Here is a 20,157-nt window from a genome sequence, read left to right on the forward strand (position 1 = left end):
ACAGAGCCTGGGCGCGAACCCAGAGACTCTGGTGGCGCAGCTAGCACTGCGATGCAGTGCCCTAGACCACTGCGCCACCCGGGAGGCCAGGGTGTTAGTTACCCTACTGACATTGTGTCAATGTTTCCTCAATGAAAGAACACATTGTGAAAAGGTTGTGGTAATGTTAGTCACCCTACTGACATTGTGTCAACGTTAACTCAATGAAAGAGAACAGTGTATTAAAAGGATGTGTTAAGGTTATCTCTGTGAAAGAGATCATTGTGTAAAGGTTGTGTTAATGTTGTGTCAATGTTACCTCGATGAAGGACCTCATGGAGAAGAGGTTGGCCAGCATGGTGGAGAGGCCCTGGGCCAGACAGCTCTGAGCTATGAAGCCAGCCTTCAGCTCTGCTAGACAGATCGCATCATCCCCCTCCTTCCAGTTCCAGCTAGGAATGTTGAGCAGGTGAGCCTACACACACACACACACATATTACACATCTCCCTTCTCCAAAGACGTTTGAACCATAGTTATCATTATGTTTATCATTGCAGGAAGCGTAGGAGTGATGTGCTGACCCTACCTTGTTATGGTATTGTAACATRTGAGTGATAATTCGTATCTTGGGGGAATAGTTCTTGATAGAGATGACCCTACAAATTCAAAAAAATATATTGAACACATACTGTAAACAGTCCTCTCTCCAGATTTTTTATCATCATTATCATCATCATCATTACCTCATGATGTTAGAGGCATCTTCAGCATCGGGATCTGGACAGTATTTATTAGCCAGAATCAGACAGGCGTCTGCTGACTCAATCTATACAGAGAACGATAAAGAGTTAGAGAATACACAGCAGAAACCCTCTCACCTTCAAATATTCATATTTCAACCCAAGATTGATCTTCGTCAGGTCAAAGCAAAGGTCCAACTTGGATTGAAACGTTGTCACTCTTAGATGGTGGGATCAGGAGCATTGGCCTTTTTAGTATTTTCTTGTTTTCACGCACAGCCTTTCACCCTGTAACTACAGTACGGTGTAATACGATTTATAACAGCAGTACATGCTAGTACAGTACCTTCACTCTGGCCAGATCGTGAGGGTTGAGAACAGATCCCTGGTAGAACTCTACCTGGGTAAAGTGCCGTTTGAACAAGGCTTCCAGCTCAAGATTAGGGGAAATACTACAGGAACACACAGAGGGGGGGGGGGGGACAAACAGAGAGAGAGGGGAGAGAGAGAGAGGAGAGAGAGATGAAAGAGAGCGGGGGGGAGGCAGAGTTAGGACACAAATACAAGTTGCGATTTGAAGTTTACTCATGAGAGAAAGAACAATTTCCTATGCTTTATGTTGACATTATTTTGTGTTTAATTATGCTGTGTAATGGTTCAAAGTGAGGTAGTGAAAACATTCACTTACTTATGGAGAAAAACAATTTCTACATTGACATCATCCCTGTCCTTGTGTAGGAAGTCTTTGAGGAAGTTGGAGACACTTTCGAGCGTAATATGACCACAAACCACAATGTGCCTGGAGAAGGGGGGGAGAAATCCATTTGAGCGAGGCAACATAAATCACAACCAACACTGGCACGCCTCGAAAAGATCAAACATTCAAAGCACTCACAACTCTAATTCCCAATAAAAACTATTTTGTGTCAGACAAATGTCTTTTGAAAACTTTTTAGGGGGGGTAAATCTGACATGGCATGTGAAATGAAAACCCTGAGCTTTGAACCACTTTAAAGTGACCTCAAATATAAGCACACAGTACACTTTCTGGTTTTAATTGTCATCAGTTCTCAATAAGGAAACCGTCCCCTTGTGCCAAACCGACCCTCCGAGAGCAGAATACATGTTGACAGAGACATGTACATCAATACGCACACGTGTTCATACACGGCATCACTAAAAGCCTTCTGAAGTGATTTCTTGGTCTGGGGCTGACAGGACCTCTAAACAGGACTTGTTGACGTGTGGCTGGCAGGATACTGTGTTTCAGTGGACTTGAGTTCTTTGTTAGACAGAGAGCACTGCTGAATTCAGGAGGAGGATAGATTCGGACAGATAGGAGATTGCTGGGGTCGTGACCTTGTTAGTCCCATGGTTCCACTCTGGGCTGCTGTGTCAGACGGTGATGATTCACTCCAGAGAGAAGATCTCAGATAGAGAGGGTTTCACAGTAACACTCAAAGGAGCTGCACTCATACTGGAGTAGATTTGAGTCAGTTGGGAAAGAGATGCTGCTCTTATTCTCTGTATCATATATATTATTTTATTTAACCTTTATTTAACTAGGCAAATCAGTTAAGAGCAAACTCTTCTTTACAATGACGGCCTACATCGGCCAAACCCAGACGATGCTGGGCCAATTGTGCGCCGCCCTATGGGACTCGGTTGTGATACAGCCTGGATTCTAACCAGGGTGTCTGTAGTGACGCCTTTAGCACTGAGATACAGTACTTTAGACCGCTGTGCCACTCGGGAGCCTCTATCAAGCCTGTTCAGGTGACTCAAAATYTGATTTTATTTCTGTTGTACAGCTCAAAGCAGAGATAATTGCAAGCTGCCCAGGGGTGGGTTTCCCAAAGCCTTCAGAGCAGAGTCGTTCCACCAATTCTGTGCCTTTTGAGATGTGTAACTTGGTGAATTAAAACTTTTGATTTCACCAAATTTTTACATTCTGTCATTAAGAGCACATGTTCAACTTAATAAAACATGTGTTATCCCATCTCAATAGGTAATAGAAAATGACTATAGTAAGTGCCTGTTAAGTGCCAAATAAAGTAACAGGGTTGACCGTAACAGGGTTGAAAATGTCATCTTAAATCAACCATAAATCCCTGTGTGACAAGGGGAATGGAAGCTTGTTGTGTGAAACAGGGAGGGGCAATTGAATGCAGGTTTCACAATATATATGTTTTAACACGTCTAGCCTGTCTATCTATGGGTAACAGGGTCGTTTTCCACCACAAAACACCAGAAAATGGCCAAACAGAGTAGAACCAGCTCAAGTGCTTTTACACTATGATTTGTTTATTACATGTTCAATATTTCTTTAAAAAAATATATATTTAAAAATGAATAGTTTCACTGTATTAAAACAAGAGTTCAGTTCACTTAACAGGGTTGACCTTGAGGGACAGCTATTTTTTCCTTAAAATTAAATCACATTAAATAAATTATAATATTCAGAAATGACTGTCATATCAACAAAATAACTATGGCTTTACAATGATGGTGAAAACTTTGATAAATGTTGGGGTGAAGCGGGCAAAAATCGTCCTGGAAGTCACCGAGGGTGCACACGGGGACATGTCAAAATGCAGAATTTTGGCACTTTAGCAAGTCTTTATTCATATTACAAATATGATTTCTTGAATTCTCAACGTGGTCTATATTAAAGGGCACTTCACTGAATAGAAAAGTATTTTAAAATTCTATATTGGTGCCCAATTTAAACAAAAAATATCAAAGGAACAAAAAGGCCCTCTTTTCGTGGAACGACCCAGCTAAAGTACTAGGTTGAAACACTACATAATTAAACTAATCCGGATGGTTAAAGACAGTTTTAACCATTCATCTTTACCAACMGTCTCATATGTACTTGTAGGCAAAACTAACTCAACGTCATCAAGCCAGCATTCGAAGGCAAACCGCAAATAAAGAGAAACCCAAACATACTCTCGTTGACTCCAGCCTRTAGTCATCCAGGGGATTACATTGGACACAGAGACGGGTGAGCTACCCTAATTGCCCTACAAAGACCTGTAAGACAATCTGTGTAATGGCTATGGCTCTATACGCTAGCTAAAGAGATGTGGAGCAGTTAGTAACCAAATACACAGACAGTCTGACTCACTGAAGAGCTGTAGTTTGGTCTGTTCACTTTACAAAACCTAACTCAATCTGTTCTAACCAGAGATTGGAATCATTCTTTTTTTTGTTCAGTTCCACAGTTCCAAACAGCAAAATAAAGTTCTGAACCCGTTTGAACACAAAAACAGTAACGGTTTATATTGTTCCTTTCTGTTCCTTTTTAAACCTCTAAAATCTTTTTATTTAATTAAATTTTTATTACTTCACCAATCAGTGCGGATAGAGCAGCTTGCTGGAGCGGGCAAGCTGTAGCTGTTTACATGCATTGGACCTGAGTTGCAACTGAAATTTTGTGGGTGGGGTGAGAGCGATAGAGGTTGGAAGAGGACGCTTGGCTTGAAGAGTATTATCTGAATTACAGACCACATAATTCTACCTACAGATGAGAGGCTTCTATGAAGGAACTTTGAACTTCTGGGAGTTGGCTTAATGTTGGAACAGAGCTAGCTAGATAACAAGCTTGTGTGTGCAGATCGGCACCAGATTTGAAATAAAAACACATCTTACCTTTTTGTAGTTCATAAATCCAATGTGAAATGTGATTACTATAGTATCCTTAACTAGCATTGAAAAAGAAAACCCGTTCTTCTCTAATTAAAAATCTCTCTCCTTAATTTCTGAATCCCGCTTCTAATGTCAGTAGACTACAGAAGCCAATGCTTCGAATCGGGAGGGCCAGGTAGCCTACACATGAACACACACTCACAAAGATTTTCAGCTGGCAGGCAGACACTGGAATACATTTTTGAGTGATATAGTGAGAGCTTTGCATGCCCCGGAACGTATAATAACGTTATTAACCGGTTCCCATTCATTTTAAAATAATGGTTCTGTTCCGGAACAGTATAGATCACTTTTGTTCTTGGTTCTGATTCTGTTCCTCAATACATTTTGGTTCTGTTCCAACCAGTTCCAACTCCTGGTTCTACCACACTCTGATCCAAGCCCATGTTCTCATACTGGGAGAAGAGGAGACCATTAGATCATACATTAACTCCTGTTGTATATGGAGGACTCAACTGTAACAGAGTATGAGTGAATTCTCAGGAGTGTGAATATGAATGGTAAATAAGTCTGTATCAGTTGGTGATGAAGTCCAGTCCAGATGATTGTGACCAAGTGCCATTGAAGCACATTAAGGAGCAGACTGAGGTGGACAAAGGTCAGAGAGTAGACAATCTGGTGGACATTACATGATGAAAACACACGGCATGGTAGCCATTGAGCATAATATAATGATCTTTACAGATCTGCCCATCATCCCTTTAAGCATTTAAAAGAGCAGTGATGATTGCATGGTGGGCCCTGGCCTGGCTATCCAGTGATGGAATGAGGCTGCAAGCTCTCTGGTGATATCAGATGATGAGCAGAGGTCTTAGTGAGGAGCCTGCAGAAGATGATGTGTTTCATTCAGGGAAACAAAAACATCAGTCATGTTTTCCTACTCCCAATGTCCAGAAGTCATCTTCAGAGGCTGAATAAATGGAATTTGTGCAGCAGTAGTGTCTGGCTTTTTTGTGCCTTTGCATTAAGAGAACACCCACACACACAGGCGTGGGCACACACACAGCTCATCTCAGACATTTCTTCTCCATGAATATATTAGTTATCAATGGAGCTTGACAGTTTTCTTTAAGCGGAACAATTGCTGAGAGTATAAATGATTCAGTTGACTTCATTAAAGGACGGACAGACCACTGATGATTACCCCTATTGGTGTGCCAGGGCTAGCATTCGAGACCACACCACAGTATCCAAACCAAGGAAGGTATTTGGCTACATATTTAAAGGAGTGGTAAGGATACATGATTCAACAATTAGATGTTTTTTTTTATTGTCATACACCAGATAGGTGAAGTGAAATGTGTTGTTTTACAGGGTCAGGAATAGAAGTAATTGCCCAACGAGCAAATTAGGGTTAAGTGTCTTGCTCAAGGACACAGACAGATTTTCCCCCTTGACATCTCTGTTATTCAAAGCAGCAACCTTTCGGTTACTGGCCCAACGCTCTAAACGCTAGGCTACCTGACGGAAAAAATATAACTTCCTTTAAGCGTATTCAAACCTGGACTCCTCAATGAAACATCACACTCAAAAAACTAAAGTTGGGTGTACAATCACGGTGGCACAAGAACATAAATGAGAAAATATTACACACAAATACCAAGCGCCACAATAAAAGGTGCACAGCATCACACCAAAATGCACAAGGGAAGTCTGAGAACGTCCATAACAGACCATGCAGGATATCAACATAACAAACCATATCATCAGGAACACATGAAATACTTCACCACAGCAAAGACAGCTCAAACACCAGCAGAGGTCACACCATTGCTATCACTCTGATCCTTAGGCTGATACTGTAAGACGCAGAAGGAAAGGCAACAAAACACCATATGTTTTGAGTTTTCCACTCAACAGTGGCCTATTTTGTTCCAACTAAGGAACGTGGTGTAGCATAAAAAACACAATTTTCCACAGAAACAAGATATATTTTGATGCTATCTAACCTGAATACTGGAGAGCGTATATACTGTATACTGTAATGTTATTCATGAAGGTAACGACATGTTCAGTGTCACATTAATTGGYCTATTTATATATGTTAATACATGTGCATTACATTTCTAATGCACACTAGAGGGAGCCTGCTGTACATATTATATAATATGTGTGACAGGGATGAGAGTCTCCAGGTCTCCACATCGCAGGCGGCTAGCCCTCACAGGCCATCATAGAACACATTTAGAGTACTGCAGGGTTCAGCCAGGGTTGAGGCCAGTTTCCACACCAGCCCCTCTGTTTCAGTGGGGACTAACGGAAACCACAGAGCCGTTATGAAAATCATCGAGCCCTAATGAGAACCACAAGGCCGTGAGTGCAGCTTTAGCTTTTTCCTTCCTCAAAAAGTGTACTCTCGAGAGGAAAACATTATGACAAATGTGTTTGTATATGTGTCATGATCTATAATATACATATACAATATGAACACATGCATACAGTATTTAACATAATAACATACAGGTCCTGATGCCTCTGTGATTGGCTGGCTGAAGTGAGGGCCTGATTACTACCACATGTATGCATGATCATTAAAGCCAGAAAGAAGGAGAGGCGGAGGGGGAGAAAGAGAGAGAAAAATAGAGGAGAGTGGAAAAAGAGAGGGACAGAGAGAGAGAGGACAAGAAATGGTGAAAGGGGGAAAGAGGGAGTGTGTGTGAAGAGGGGAGTGAGGGAGAGGTGGAACGAGGGGGAGTCGGCAGTTTTGACAAACCCTTCTCTCATTACCCCGTCAGTGAATGGAGACGCAGGGCGCCAGACAAACATAACATATCATCAATCGTGTCTCACTGACGTGGAAACAGCTTCAAACAAAGACTGGTTTCTAATAGCTCTCTCTCTCTACTGTGGAATGTCAGTATGTATGGGTCACTGACAGCCCTGCGTGACCATGCAGAGAGGGAGGAAGGGGGTGGGTGAGAGAGAGAGAGAGATGAAGGGGTAGAATGAAGAGAAAGAGGGAGAAAAAGAAAGACAGAAGGGAAAATGGTAAGATAGAAAATATAATGAAGGTGAAATAGAGAAAGAGAGAGATAAAGAGAGAAAGAGTTGCAGGAAGTCTCTCTATCCTGCTGAGCTAAACTATGAGGAGCAGTGAGGTTAGTCTGTGTCTAACTAAGAGGCTAGTTAGTCCATGTGCTGTGATGAGCTGTTGAGCCAGTGAAGATTGAGCTACAGAACCAGGGATTCAGCCACAATACACACACTGTACACACACACACACAACACACTGTGTTCTGAACGTCCACACACACACAAAAACACCACTACCTCTGGACAGCACAACTACGGCCACACAAACCAAACGACAGGACACCAAAAAAACAAGCGGGCAAAGCAAGCCAAGAGCAATCGCGAGCCTCCAATGAGAGCGAGGCATCCAGCATTCAGGGTGTAGGAGCTGACTGAAGATCAGGGCCAGAGTCATGTCGAGCAGAGGTGATGCGGCTGGCGGTGACAAGACAGGAAGTTTAGCTTTTTGTACAGTTTGCCATGGGAACCATGAAACGTGAAAAAGCCAACGGAGGGGAGCTCAGGTCACAGAGATCATGCAGATAAACTATGCAAATAAATACAAAAATAAAAAGCATGTCTCATGCGGAGTAACTCAAGCAAAATGAAAGCAAGAAAAGAATATCCTGTAATGTCATTGAGATTGATGATGCTTCTAAAAGAATATCCTATAATGTCATTGAGATTGATGATGCTTCTAAAAGACCACCAATAATAATGCAGTTGAGGATTATATTTTTTTCTATTTTCTTGTGAAGCAGAAACGTGTACTTTTTTACAGCATATAGTAGGGGTTTCATGACTAGTTATTTTACAATAATGTATCATCATGATCCTGATTCGTCCTTATAGTGAGAGCACAATTGGAGGAATGTCATTGGACGGTTTCAGAATTAAGAAGTAGGACAACACATATTAATACCATATGTCTACAATGTAGTCATGAAAGCTCTAGTTTAAATGAATTAAGATGCAGCACATAGGATGTTTCAAAGTAAAAAATAAAAAACAAAAGCACAAGGATGGACTTCAGGTGAGCACTGAGTGAGGGACAGACAGAGAGAGAGAGAGAGGCAGAGAGAGAGAGAGATTAGATAAGAGAGACAGGGAGAGAGAGATTAGATAAGAGAGACAGGGAGAGAGTGAGACAGGGAGAGAAAGAGAGAAAATTGAGAGAAAAATAGAGAGTAAAGTGACATGGACATGTGTCCTTATGGCCAAGGTCTCCAGTCACGCAGTGTGACTACAGTAATGGAAATTTGGTGAATCAACCCCCCATACCATTCTAAACCTGAGGGGGGCGCACTCGAGTCACACAAACACACCTTGTCTGGATTTGGACTTACTTTCTGCCTCGTGTTGAGTTATAACTCCCTCCGTATTTCTTCCGATTAAGGATGAGAGCAGCAATTTCTGGCACGTAGCGAGCAAACATGGCCTACATGCATGAAACAGAAAAAAGAAAAGGGCATGCAGAAAGGGTTCTACCGCGTACAAGGAAAGACAGCAGAACCTTCCGGAAAATACTTACTTTCTCCCATTAACCGCACTATAGGAACCACCATATTTCTTGCGGTTTCCTATTAACTCTATGATTTCAGGGACGTAGCTGGCAAACATGGCCTAAGGAGAAGATAGGAGACACAAGAAGAGACTAAAGAAGACACTAGGCCATAGAGGGGGTGGAGGGGGAGCCGTCTAGCGGGCGCTTAAATCCAAACAGAGTTCTGGGTGGAGACAAAAATACTTCTTAAGATATCAAATAAATGTGCAAATGCTGAAAAACTGGGGGGACGTTAGAGTCCAGAAGTTTCTCTTGTAGTTCTCACTCAGCATTGACACTTTAAAGAAGAGAACAAACTAAGAGATGTGTTGCCCAATCAATGTTTAAAAAAAATAATTTGGGGGTAAAATCAAAAGAAAATATTTTTATTAAGAAAACCCCAGTTTTTAAGGGTCATGGGTTTTGGGAAGAAAAAAGAAAAAAGTGTAAATAGCGCCACAGCCGACCAACAACGGTCGATCTGAAATAGCATCCAAAATATCTGGAAGTGGCAAAGAGAAGAGGGGGGGAAAAAAACCTATGTGCCATGTTTTGTCCAACAAACACCAATGATGTGGCAGGTTGATTTGAGCAGGCCGGCCTGATGGTCCACAGCTGCAAAACACATTAAGACTCATTTGGAGGGCAGTGGGAATGAGCTGGATGCATTTGGCAAAGTGTTGCAGCCTGCTGTCCTGAAGTACAGTACTTCTCTTTTCCTGCCTATGTCAATGTCAATATCATGCTAGCACTGTTTAGTTATTTTTGATGACTGTTTAGTGGTTAAGCGCTTTGCTAGCCATTTAGCTACCCAGTATCTAACTGTTTAGCTATTTGCAAAACGTTGAGCGGTTTGCTTACTATTTAGCTATTCACAAACCGTTGATCCGTTCGCTAACTGTATATCTATTCAAACCTTTGAGCCGTTTGCTAACTGTATAGCTCTTCAAACCTTTGAGCCGTTTGCTAACTGTATAGATACCCACTAATTGTTGAGCTGTTTACTAACCGTTTAGCTATCCATTAATTGTTGAGCTGTTTACTAACCGTTTAGCTATCCATTAATTGTTGAGCTGTTTACTAACTGTTTAGCTATCCATTAATTGTTGAGCTGTTTACTAACTGTTTAGCTATCCATTAATTGTTGAGCTGTTTGCTAACCGTTTAGCTATCCATTAATTGTTGAGCTGTTTGCTAACCGTTTAGCTATCCATTAATTNTGTTGAGCTGTTTGCTAACCGTTTAGCTATCCATTAATTGTTGAGCTGTTTGCTAACCGTTTAGCTATCCATTAATTGTTGAGCTGTTTGCTAACTGTATAGAAGCAGACCTGCTGCTGCTAACCCTGAATGGCCTTTAGACATAGTAACACACTTCCTTTATTTTATTACATCTCTATGACGACCACATGGCACACTCTCAAACAGCTGGGGGGGGGTCATCATCTACCTGATCATATGAGATGGATGGCGTTATAGGCTAATAGTCCAAACTAACGGACATCGGTTTAGCTGCAGTGAGCCCCTTTTCCTCTAGGGGGTGCTGGTCTGACTGTGGTTAAATGTCAGGTGGGAAAAAGAGCTGCAGTCGCTATGGTAACACTCAGGCTGACCTAGGCCTGGTCTTCCTGCCACTGTGTTTGTTGGAATAGTGGGGAGGGACACGAYAGGAAGGGAGTAGTCCTGAGATCGCAGACTGCTTTAAGAAGAACGGCAACAACAACATTATCAGGCCGCAGGTGTATTACCTTATCTTATAACTACTCTTCAGACCAATACAACCCACACGCTATAGGAAGGGGGACAAGGGGAGAAACTACAGTACCCAGATACAGACAAATAACATTGATAGTAGTGTAAGCAGGGAGGTACACTGTACATATCTAAATATGTAAGCTTAACAGTACTATGTAAACATTGCTAAACTATCATAAAGCTACATTTCAAAATACTTTACAGGTAATAATGTTGAGTAAGACATTGAAGTCTAAAGTATCGTTTACTGATTTTGCTGTCTGGTTTAACAGTTATATGGTGTGAAGATGGAGACAGGCAGGTTGAGGGTGGGGGGAGGGGTGCAAGGGGGAGGAGGGGAGAGAAAAATGTTGTTTTACCAAACCCCCGAGGATGAAGAAGACCATGAACAGGCGTCCCAGGGTGGTTTTTGCATAGACATCCCCGTAGCCCACTGTTGACATAGTGACCATGAGCAAGTAGACACATTCCCAATAGGAAAGTGACTGGGAATTTTGGAAGTTTTCCCAAGGATCCCCTGAGTTTTCCACCTAGAAACGGGAGCGGGAAGGAGATTTGAATAGGGTAGAATGTCAGTCAGAAGCAAAAACGTTGGAAGGATTTTGATCACAACCMCTGAAGCAGGTTCTAAAGGTTCATTCTACCACCAACATGGTCTTAAGAGTCAATCAAACCAGCATTGCAAAGTATACACAGTAGCCAACAAACATGTCTTCCCGCGGATTAATACATTTCCTGCATGGTTGAGGATGCTGTAACACTACCGAGTACCTCCTCCACTGGTTAGTGCCTCCAGTTCGGAATGACTGAACTGAACACGACATGGTTCTGACACTTAGGGCAGCAGTTTGCAAACAAAGGCCCTGCACACYACCTTCTCAATACAAGTTTGATTGAATCTGGCCCTGGTGAACTGATGTGCTTTCATTCTAATCTGATAAGCAGGATTTCTGGAACCTTAATATTGATCTAATGCTGCCATCTAGTGTCAGGAGGTTAGCAGTATCCACCTGCATGTTCTAATGCTGTATTGGTTGGTGTGTTACTGAACTGTTGGTTAAGTGTACTGACAACTTGAGCCAGCTGTTTGTAAGAAATAACAGAAAAAGTGAAAAAAGGTCAGATTTGATTAAAAGATCTGTAGTTTTACTGATAAAAAGGACAGACATTGATCTGTAGTTTTACTGATAAAAAGGACAGACATTGATCTGTATTTCTACTGATATAAAGGACAGACATTGATCTGTAGTTCTAATGATTGATTAAAGCGCCCCTAACTCTTCATCATCACATGGAAACACCCTCTATTGGCCGGTCCGAAGGCAATCCCTAGCCCCCTCCACTCGGGTGGCAGCACATRTGAACTGGGTGGGTGGGGGCTACACGAAGATGGCGCCCACCTAGCCTTTTTAACTAACATGCTGATTCTCAAATCAAGCCCCGCCCCCTACCCCCTAGGCCCTGCTGTGGATCTGAGAAGATCGTATAGGTTTAAGCAATATGGTAAATTGCTGCTTCACCTTGCCTTCAGATAGGCTGGGAATTTACATATAGTTGCGGGCACTGAAAATGTTGTATTTTGGTACTGGCAGAARTATTGCCCCAATGGGTGTGCAACACTCTAGGGTATCCCAGCGATAGTTTYTCACAAAAACACCTGTAGAGCAGTGCATGGTTTAAAAAAAGAAAAAACTAACTTTTTAGTGCACACAACTGTATACAATTAGTTCCGTATTGCTTACATACCTAACCGATCGTTTCGAACTTACAGGAGTGCCCAGGGGGTAGGGGGTAGGGGTTGGTCTGGGACCCTTCAGCACTCCAGATCTGCCACACATCCAGGGGGAAGGGAGGGGCTAGAGGTTGTTTTCGGACCAAGCGTRAGGAGTTCTCACCTCCCTTACTCCCCCTGTAGCCCAGCCCCCCCGCCCAGCCACTTACCAAATGTATGAATCCGGCAGCTGTTAGCCATGTGCTTATGAAGATGGAACACAGGTTCACCAGCTTGATGGAATTGCTGGGTAGAATAAGAACCATAAAAATCTCTGAAAGAGATCCAGACCAGGTAAGGGTGACAGAAAGAGAATAATGTAATGGGAGAGGTTCATCTATGTAAGGCTAGAAAACACCTGGTTTAGGTTGTAAAGTACAGTACTGTACATGTCCTCTCTGCTCCTGTCATTATTTTACCATTACGTCAAGTTCTGTCTTTATGTCTGGCACTGTATGCCAGTAACATACAAAAGAAAATGTCGTTAAGCATTATAATAAATTATTTTTTTAAAAGACGTGCTATTCTGTTCTCTTTCTCTACGCCAGGAAATTAATGGGACTGTGGGTCTCTAGGGGGTGGGATCAGGTCAAAAACAAAAATGCACCCAAACAAACATAAAAATGAATTAAGCTGAAAGGGATTACTCTATTGAACTGCTAAGGCACATTATGTCATGCCAGCACTCCACCCATCATCTTGTGTTGTTTTTCCTACATATAGTCAACAGCTACTGCAGTGTCTGTTCTTGCCCTGCTGTAATAGGGAACGTGTCATGCTTTAGTTCAGGATCTGTCTACATTCATCATACAATCTCTCTTTCACTTTTTATCTCTCTCCCTCCCTCTCTACCTATCTCTCCTTTACCTACGTTAGTGCTGAACCACAGAAAGAGAGGATTACTGTACATTACTCAACGACTCTGTGTTTACAGTGTCAACAGTCCAGAAAGGAGAGAAGAGGCACGCTGGGCCAAACAGTCATCTAGAGAAACCTCAGTGACACTTTACTGGACAGTCCTGCTATTTACCCAGCCACATGGGAAAATGGAAGTTAAATTACATAGTTATTACATAACAATTTCAGAAGACATGAGTGAGATTCATTGGAGCGACTATACAATGTGCCCGTGTGGCTCAGTWSGGACAGCATGGCGCTTGCAACACTATGGTTGTGGGTTCGATTCCCATGGTGGACCAGTATGAAAAAGCACAAAATGCACTCACTACTGCAAGTCGCTCTGGATAAGAATGTCTGCTAAATGACAAAAATGTACATGTAAAATTTGTTTCAGGTGCTTGAATGAAATGATTTGTGAACGTGATGAGGAATCACCCTTTCCCTGCTTTGAAGTTGTTACCACTTAAGTTCAAATATCTAAGTCTGGAACAGGACTGTAAAATAAAGTGTCACCACAGCGTCTAGACAAAGATCAAACCTGAGCCGAGCTTCTATGTCAGATGGATTCTGGAGATAGTTGGTGTGGTGCTACCATGCTGGAGTGGTGGTGGTAGTCCAATGAAAGCCCTAATACTTACCTTGTTTTTAAGATATTCAAAAACTGTAAAATTTCAGAGAACTGTATCAATCTCAAGGCTCTCAGGAATCTTAAGCCTGAGTGAGAGAGAGAGAGAGAGAGAGAGAGAGAGAGAGAGAGAGAGAGAGAGAGAGAGAGAGAGAGAGAGAGAGAGAAAGAGATATTAATGAATGTTAATCATCATACATACTATAAAACAATGGTGTTTTACGCACATCCAACATCACACAAGAGCTGACCATAAAAATGACATGACAATACTGGACAGAACAAGAACACCTGAGAAAGTCCATGTTAGTCAAATGATTGTCAATATATCACCAAAATATTTAGTAAGAAATCTCGTGTGGGCATTGCCCGGAATTTACCTGCACGGCAGGAAATGCTAACTTTGAGTGTATTCAAGGTTTAAAAAGTTACGTTTGTAATTTCCAATTTAAAATGTCAAACTTAATTTGCCCTAACGAAAAATGTATCAACCCCTACAAAAAATGTCCATACATTTTAATCTTGCTGTAGCAAACTGGCTCAAATTAAGATCCTACATCTGCACGTTAATCATAAATACAGTACTGTATTCTTCATATATACAGTGGGGAGAACAAGTATTTGATACACTGCCGATTTTGCAAAGCATGTAGAGGTCTGTAATTTTTATCATAGCTACACTTCAACTGTGAGAGACGCGAATCTAAAACAAAAATCCAGAAAAATCCATTGTGATATTTTTAAGTAATTCATTTGCATTTTTGCATGACATAAGTATTGATACATCAGAAAAAGCAGAACGTAATATTTGTACAGAAATGCAGTGGTCTAGGGCACTGCATCGCAGCGCTAGCTGCGCCACCAGAGACTCTGGGTTCGCGCCCACTGCGCAGCCGGCCACGAGGGGCGACGCACAAATTGGCCTAGCGTGTCGTCCGGGTTAGGGAGGGTTGGCCGGTAGGGATATCCTTGTCTCATCACGCACCAGCGACTCCTTGGGCGGGCCGGGCGCAGTGCGCGCTAATCAAGGAGCCAGGTGCACGGTGTTTCCTCCGACACATTGGTGCGGCTGGCTTCCGGGTTGCAGGCGCTGTGTTAAGAAGCAGTGCGGCTTGGTTGGGTTGTTGTTCGGAGCGCATGGCTTTCGACCTTCGTCTCTCCCGAGCCCGTACGGAGTTTTAGCGATGAGACAAGATATTAATTACTAACAATTGGATACCACGAAATTGGGAGAAAAGGGTAAAATAAAAAATATAAAAAATATCATACAATGTTGATTTTCTGGATTTTTGTTTTAGATTCCGTTCTTTGGTTGTCGAACCCACAAAAGCTGATGCTCCAGATACTCAACTAGTCTAAAAGAGACAGTTTATTGCTTCTTTAATCAGAACAACAGTTTTCAGCTGTGCAAACATAATTGCAAACGGCTTTCTAACAATCAATTAGCCTTTTAAAATGATAAACTTGGATTAGCAACACAACGTGCCATTGGAACACAGGAGTGATGGTTGCTGATAATGGGCCTCTTACATATTCATTAAAAAATCTGCTGTTTCCAACTACAATAGTCATTTACAACATTAACAATGTCTACACTGTATTTCTGATCAATTAGATGTTATTTTAATGTCAAAAAAGTAGCTTCTCTTTAAAAACAAGGACTTTTCTAAGCGACACCAAACTATTTGAACGGGTAGTGTACAGTAGATAACTTTGTTGATTTTGGCCTCTAAGGTGGCTATATTAGGAACACCTGATCTTTCCATGCTAGACTGACCAGGTGAATCCAGGTGAAAGCTATGACCCTTATTGATGTCACTTGTAAGTCACTTCAATCAGTGTATTGAAAGGGGAGGAGACAGGTTAAAGAGGATTTTTAAGCCTTGAGACATTGTAACATGGATTTGTGTACATGTGCCATTCAGGGTGAATGGGCAATACAAACATTTAAGTACCTTTCAACGGGGTAGGTAGTAGGTGCCAGGCGCACTGGTTTGAGTCAAGAACTGCAACGCAGCTGAGTTTTTTACACTCAACAGTTTCCGTGTGTATCAAGAATGGTCGACCACTTAAAGGGCATCCAGCCAGTTGACAACTGTGGAAGCATTGGAGTCAAAATGGGCCAGCATCCCTGTGGAAAGCTTTCGACACCTTGTAGAGTCCATTCCCGATGAGATGAGGCTGTTCTGAGGGCGAAAGGAAGGGGGGCAGCGAGTTGCTGCCTACATGTGTATCTGTCGGATTCCAAAATGAGCTCACCCAGAGATTAAAGAAAACAATGCAACACCTGCCTCAATATCAGTTTACACCACACCACCATGCTCTGATTCACTGTGTGTGTGGATGGATGGAATCATTTACACCACACCACCAGCTCTGATTTACTGTGTGTGGGGATGGATGGAATCATTTTACACCACACCACCCGCTCTGATTTCACCGTGTGTGTGTGATGGATGAACATTTACACCACACCACCATGCTCTGATTCACTGTGTGTGTGGATGGATGGAATCATTTACACCACACACCATCTCTGATTACTGTGTGTGTGGATGGATGGAATCATTTTACCCACACCACCACGCTCTGATTCACTGTGTGTGGGATGTGATGGAATCATTTACACCACACCACCAGTTCTGATTCACTGTGTGTGGTCGGATGGATGAATCATTTACACCCACCACCATGCTCTGATTCACTGTGTGTGTGGATGGATGGAATCATTTACACCAGTAGTGACTTAGGTTAATAGAGAAGGGCAGGCCGATGTTGACCAGATTAACTTTGAAACATTAACTTCAAGTCTAATCTCTCATGGACACACTGTACATACGTAACATGGTGTCATAGCATCTGACCATTTGGACAAATTACGATTTTACAAGGGTTCGCATCCTCCGAATATTAGAAGGGGAGATTTGACCCACACACTGGACTGAAACGTCTGTTTAGGGGGTGGACACTTCTCAAGTCTGGTTAGTATATTTTTACCCCTAGAACGTAATCGAGCATCTGACGCAATTAACGCAAGATTTTCGTTTTTGGTATCCAAGATTACATGAAGTCTAATCTCTTTGTGTTTTTAGATCTGTTTAAAGATTCATTCATGGTGTAAACAGATACATTCTGTAAACACAAGTCTTAGTGAGCCAACTTACAGCTACCACAAATATTTAGTATACCCGGCCCATGCGGGTATCAAACCCACAACCCAGATGCTACAAACATGATTTTCCAACAAACTAAGCCATTCCATTGAATTCCTCCGCTGCTGTTCGCTACATACTTCAGTKTGACTGACATCATCAGAGTCGTTTGTGGTGACGTCAAAATTAGGGGTGTTGTACAAAACAAAGTCATCAGCTATTGGATCAGCTCTAACCAATGGCGAATTTGCAAAACATTGCTTTACCCATGTGTGTTCTGGCTCTGGCCCAACCCATTGGTTTCTGGGACCAATCAGACAGTCTATAACGTATTTCCATTCTAGAAATCGTAGGGGAGGTACTCAGATCCAGACTCATTGCGGAGAAGAAACTAACGGGCGTGGCGTAGCGTTTAGCCGCAGCAAGGAGTTTGGGTAGCCAGGCAACCACACGGCAGGAGCAGAGTAAAGAATAAGAATCATAACCACGAGGGATTCCATTCCCTTCCCAGACCTCGGTCCTTACCGCATTAGGAGATGAACCAGATGTATGTTTGAACAGGGCCCAGACCCCATTTTAAGCAGAAACATAGTTTATACAACTAGGAATCACAGACAAGACCAGACAGTTTGACTATGGCCCTAGATCTCTATTCTCACCCCATTTGGAGAGGAAGCGTATACTGGACCAGACAGACTGTTTGAACATGACCCAGACCCCATATTCTACCATTCTTACTCCACATAGAATAACTATGGCCCTAGATCTCTATTCTTACCCCATTTGGAGAGAAAGTTCAGAGAGGTCCAGAGAGCAAGATAGGGTCCCTTCTGCCTCTCCTTCTCCATAGCCACTCCACGAGGCCCCAGCCTCACCCTGTACCCTTTCTGAAACAACTCTCCACACGACTTCCTTCTCCTGAACGTGTCTCCACGGGTCTCGGAGCGAGGGGCGGCGCCACCGCGTGGACCCCGGTACATCAGGAGCTTAGTAGGGATCATCGCTATCGATCACAGATACTTAGTTATCTATTGTAGAGTCTCCGGTAGTTTCTCTTAAGGGTCCTTGTCTTTCTGAAGAGTGGAACTAAGCTTTAATTCTTCAGAAGTCCTATTCTCTAGTTCTAAGGTCCAACTCTGTGTTTTCAAGAGTGTCTCAAAGGAAGAGATGAAGAACTGTTTCTTGAAGGAGGAAATGGATAAAGAAATATTATTTGGAAGACAGACAAGTAGAGTTTTTCCAGGTAGAATTGCGTGCATAGAACACCTGATAAAAGGTGCAGAATCAAGCGCTGCGCGTGCAGAAGAGAACACCAGACTGAGTGAGAGTCAAATAGACAACGCTTCTATGTACCTGTCTGGTACAAACTGTATCCTGGTCTGGTCTGATATAAGCTGTGACACAGTAGAGGATCTGTTCATAATCTGAACGGCCCAAACAGATTTCCCTTCGCCCTCTCTGGTGTACCTACAGAGAGTCATGTGGATTTTCAACCACCAATAAGGTGCTGTGTTCAGAGGTGAGGCGTTTTTAAAAGTGCCTGAACCCATCCCAGGAGTTAGAAGGTGGCCAAACAAAGAAAAGGAAGCACAACGCTCTTCATGGCGAGGTAAAAGAGAGAGAGACCGATCCCGCCCGCTTGCGCTCAAGTACATCAAGCTGTGCGAATCAGACGTAAACCAGAGGAACAGTTAAGGTACGGATGGAAGAGGAGCCGGTAAAGAATATTTGTTGAGGAGGAAGACGAGAGAGAGAGAGAGAGAGATACACAGAGAGAGAGAGAGGGAGAGAGAGAGGGATAAAGCAATAATCTGTATTTAATCACAAATGCCGTGCTGTCACTGGCAGATATCAGATATATGGGCAGTAGTTACAGTACATGGGGATAAAGCTGAATGGCAGTTTGTATTGACATCAGCTCACAGCAATAGAACTATCTGTACTACTGAACAGGTAGAGCAGGAAAGAGGAAGCTAGAGTGCTAACCATTTCCCTACCAAGAACATTGGTCCTTGTTGGTCGAGTGCAACACTGTAGGTTTCAGGGCATGTGGCGTCACTCCATGACGGCTACTAGTATGCTAACTAGCCCACATCTGCTACACATGCAACAACACTGCAAGGAACATCATTATAATCTGTGGGTATGTGCCAAGCCCCTTCCCCTCTGTCACGTGCCACTGACAGTAGACACACACACTGGAGTCTTTTATRAATCATCAGCCTGGGGAGGACCATGTTACAACAGGGATAATACCCTGTGTCCAGGCAGTCAGGATTATAACACACACACTGATAGCATGCCAGATACTGTACTAGAGTCTGTAAGCCTCTTCAAAGATCAACACAGACAGTACACTACCATCACCAGCAGAGGGCAGTAGTGATGTGGATATGGAGAGACATGGATACAAAACATTAATTGACAGTACAGAGGCTCCAGAAGTAATATGGGGAATATTATGTAATATGGTTTTGAATTATAATGTAGAGCTATTACAACACTGCTTATAACTTCTTCTATAATGGCATTTTGCATGTCTCCATAACGCAGAAAACAATGGATTTCTTAACACTGACATCTTATTATACAGTCTAAATAGTTCCTCCTATATTTATAAAGTCTATAGTTCCTCATATATTTACACAGTCTATATAGTTACTCCAATACTTATAGTCTCGTTGCTCCTATATATATATACAGTCTCTAGTTACTCCAATATTTATATACAGTTACTTGTACATTTATACAGTCTATATAGTTACTCCTATATGTATACAGACAATATAGTTACTCCTATATTTATACAGTCTATATAGTMACTCCTATATTTATACAGTCTATATAGTTACTCCTATATTCATACAGTCTCTAGTTACTCCTATATATACAGTCTCTAGTTACTCGTATATATATAGTCTCTAGTTACTCCTATAGTTATACAGTCTCTAGTTACTCCTATATTTATA

At 42.3% G+C, this 20,157-nt stretch overlaps 1 protein-coding gene across 1 annotated transcript in view; it reads right to left on the reverse strand.

The window, feature by feature from the left end:
• Positions 1 to 20,157, reverse strand: part of LOC111951745 (calcium-activated potassium channel subunit alpha-1a) — a 176,291-nt gene that overhangs the window by 106,170 nt on the left and 49,964 nt on the right. Inside the window, exons 4-12 of the mRNA XM_070434999.1 lie at positions 14,050 to 14,125; positions 12,682 to 12,757; positions 11,100 to 11,270; positions 8,975 to 9,066; positions 1,409 to 1,519; positions 1,067 to 1,172; positions 724 to 806; positions 567 to 636; positions 299 to 454 (exon numbers count right to left, since the gene is read on the reverse strand). Of these exons, the coding sequence (XP_070291100.1) occupies positions 299 to 454; positions 567 to 636; positions 724 to 806; positions 1,067 to 1,172; positions 1,409 to 1,519; positions 8,975 to 9,066; positions 11,100 to 11,270; positions 12,682 to 12,757; positions 14,050 to 14,125 (941 nt within the window). The remainder of the gene's footprint in view (positions 1 to 298; positions 455 to 566; positions 637 to 723; positions 807 to 1,066; positions 1,173 to 1,408; positions 1,520 to 8,974; positions 9,067 to 11,099; positions 11,271 to 12,681; positions 12,758 to 14,049; positions 14,126 to 20,157) is intronic.

This window comes from Salvelinus sp. IW2-2015, linkage group LG25, assembly GCF_002910315.2.
Source record: "Salvelinus sp. IW2-2015 linkage group LG25, ASM291031v2, whole genome shotgun sequence".
In the NCBI taxonomy this organism is placed as follows: Eukaryota; Metazoa; Chordata; class Actinopteri; order Salmoniformes; family Salmonidae; genus Salvelinus; species Salvelinus sp. IW2-2015.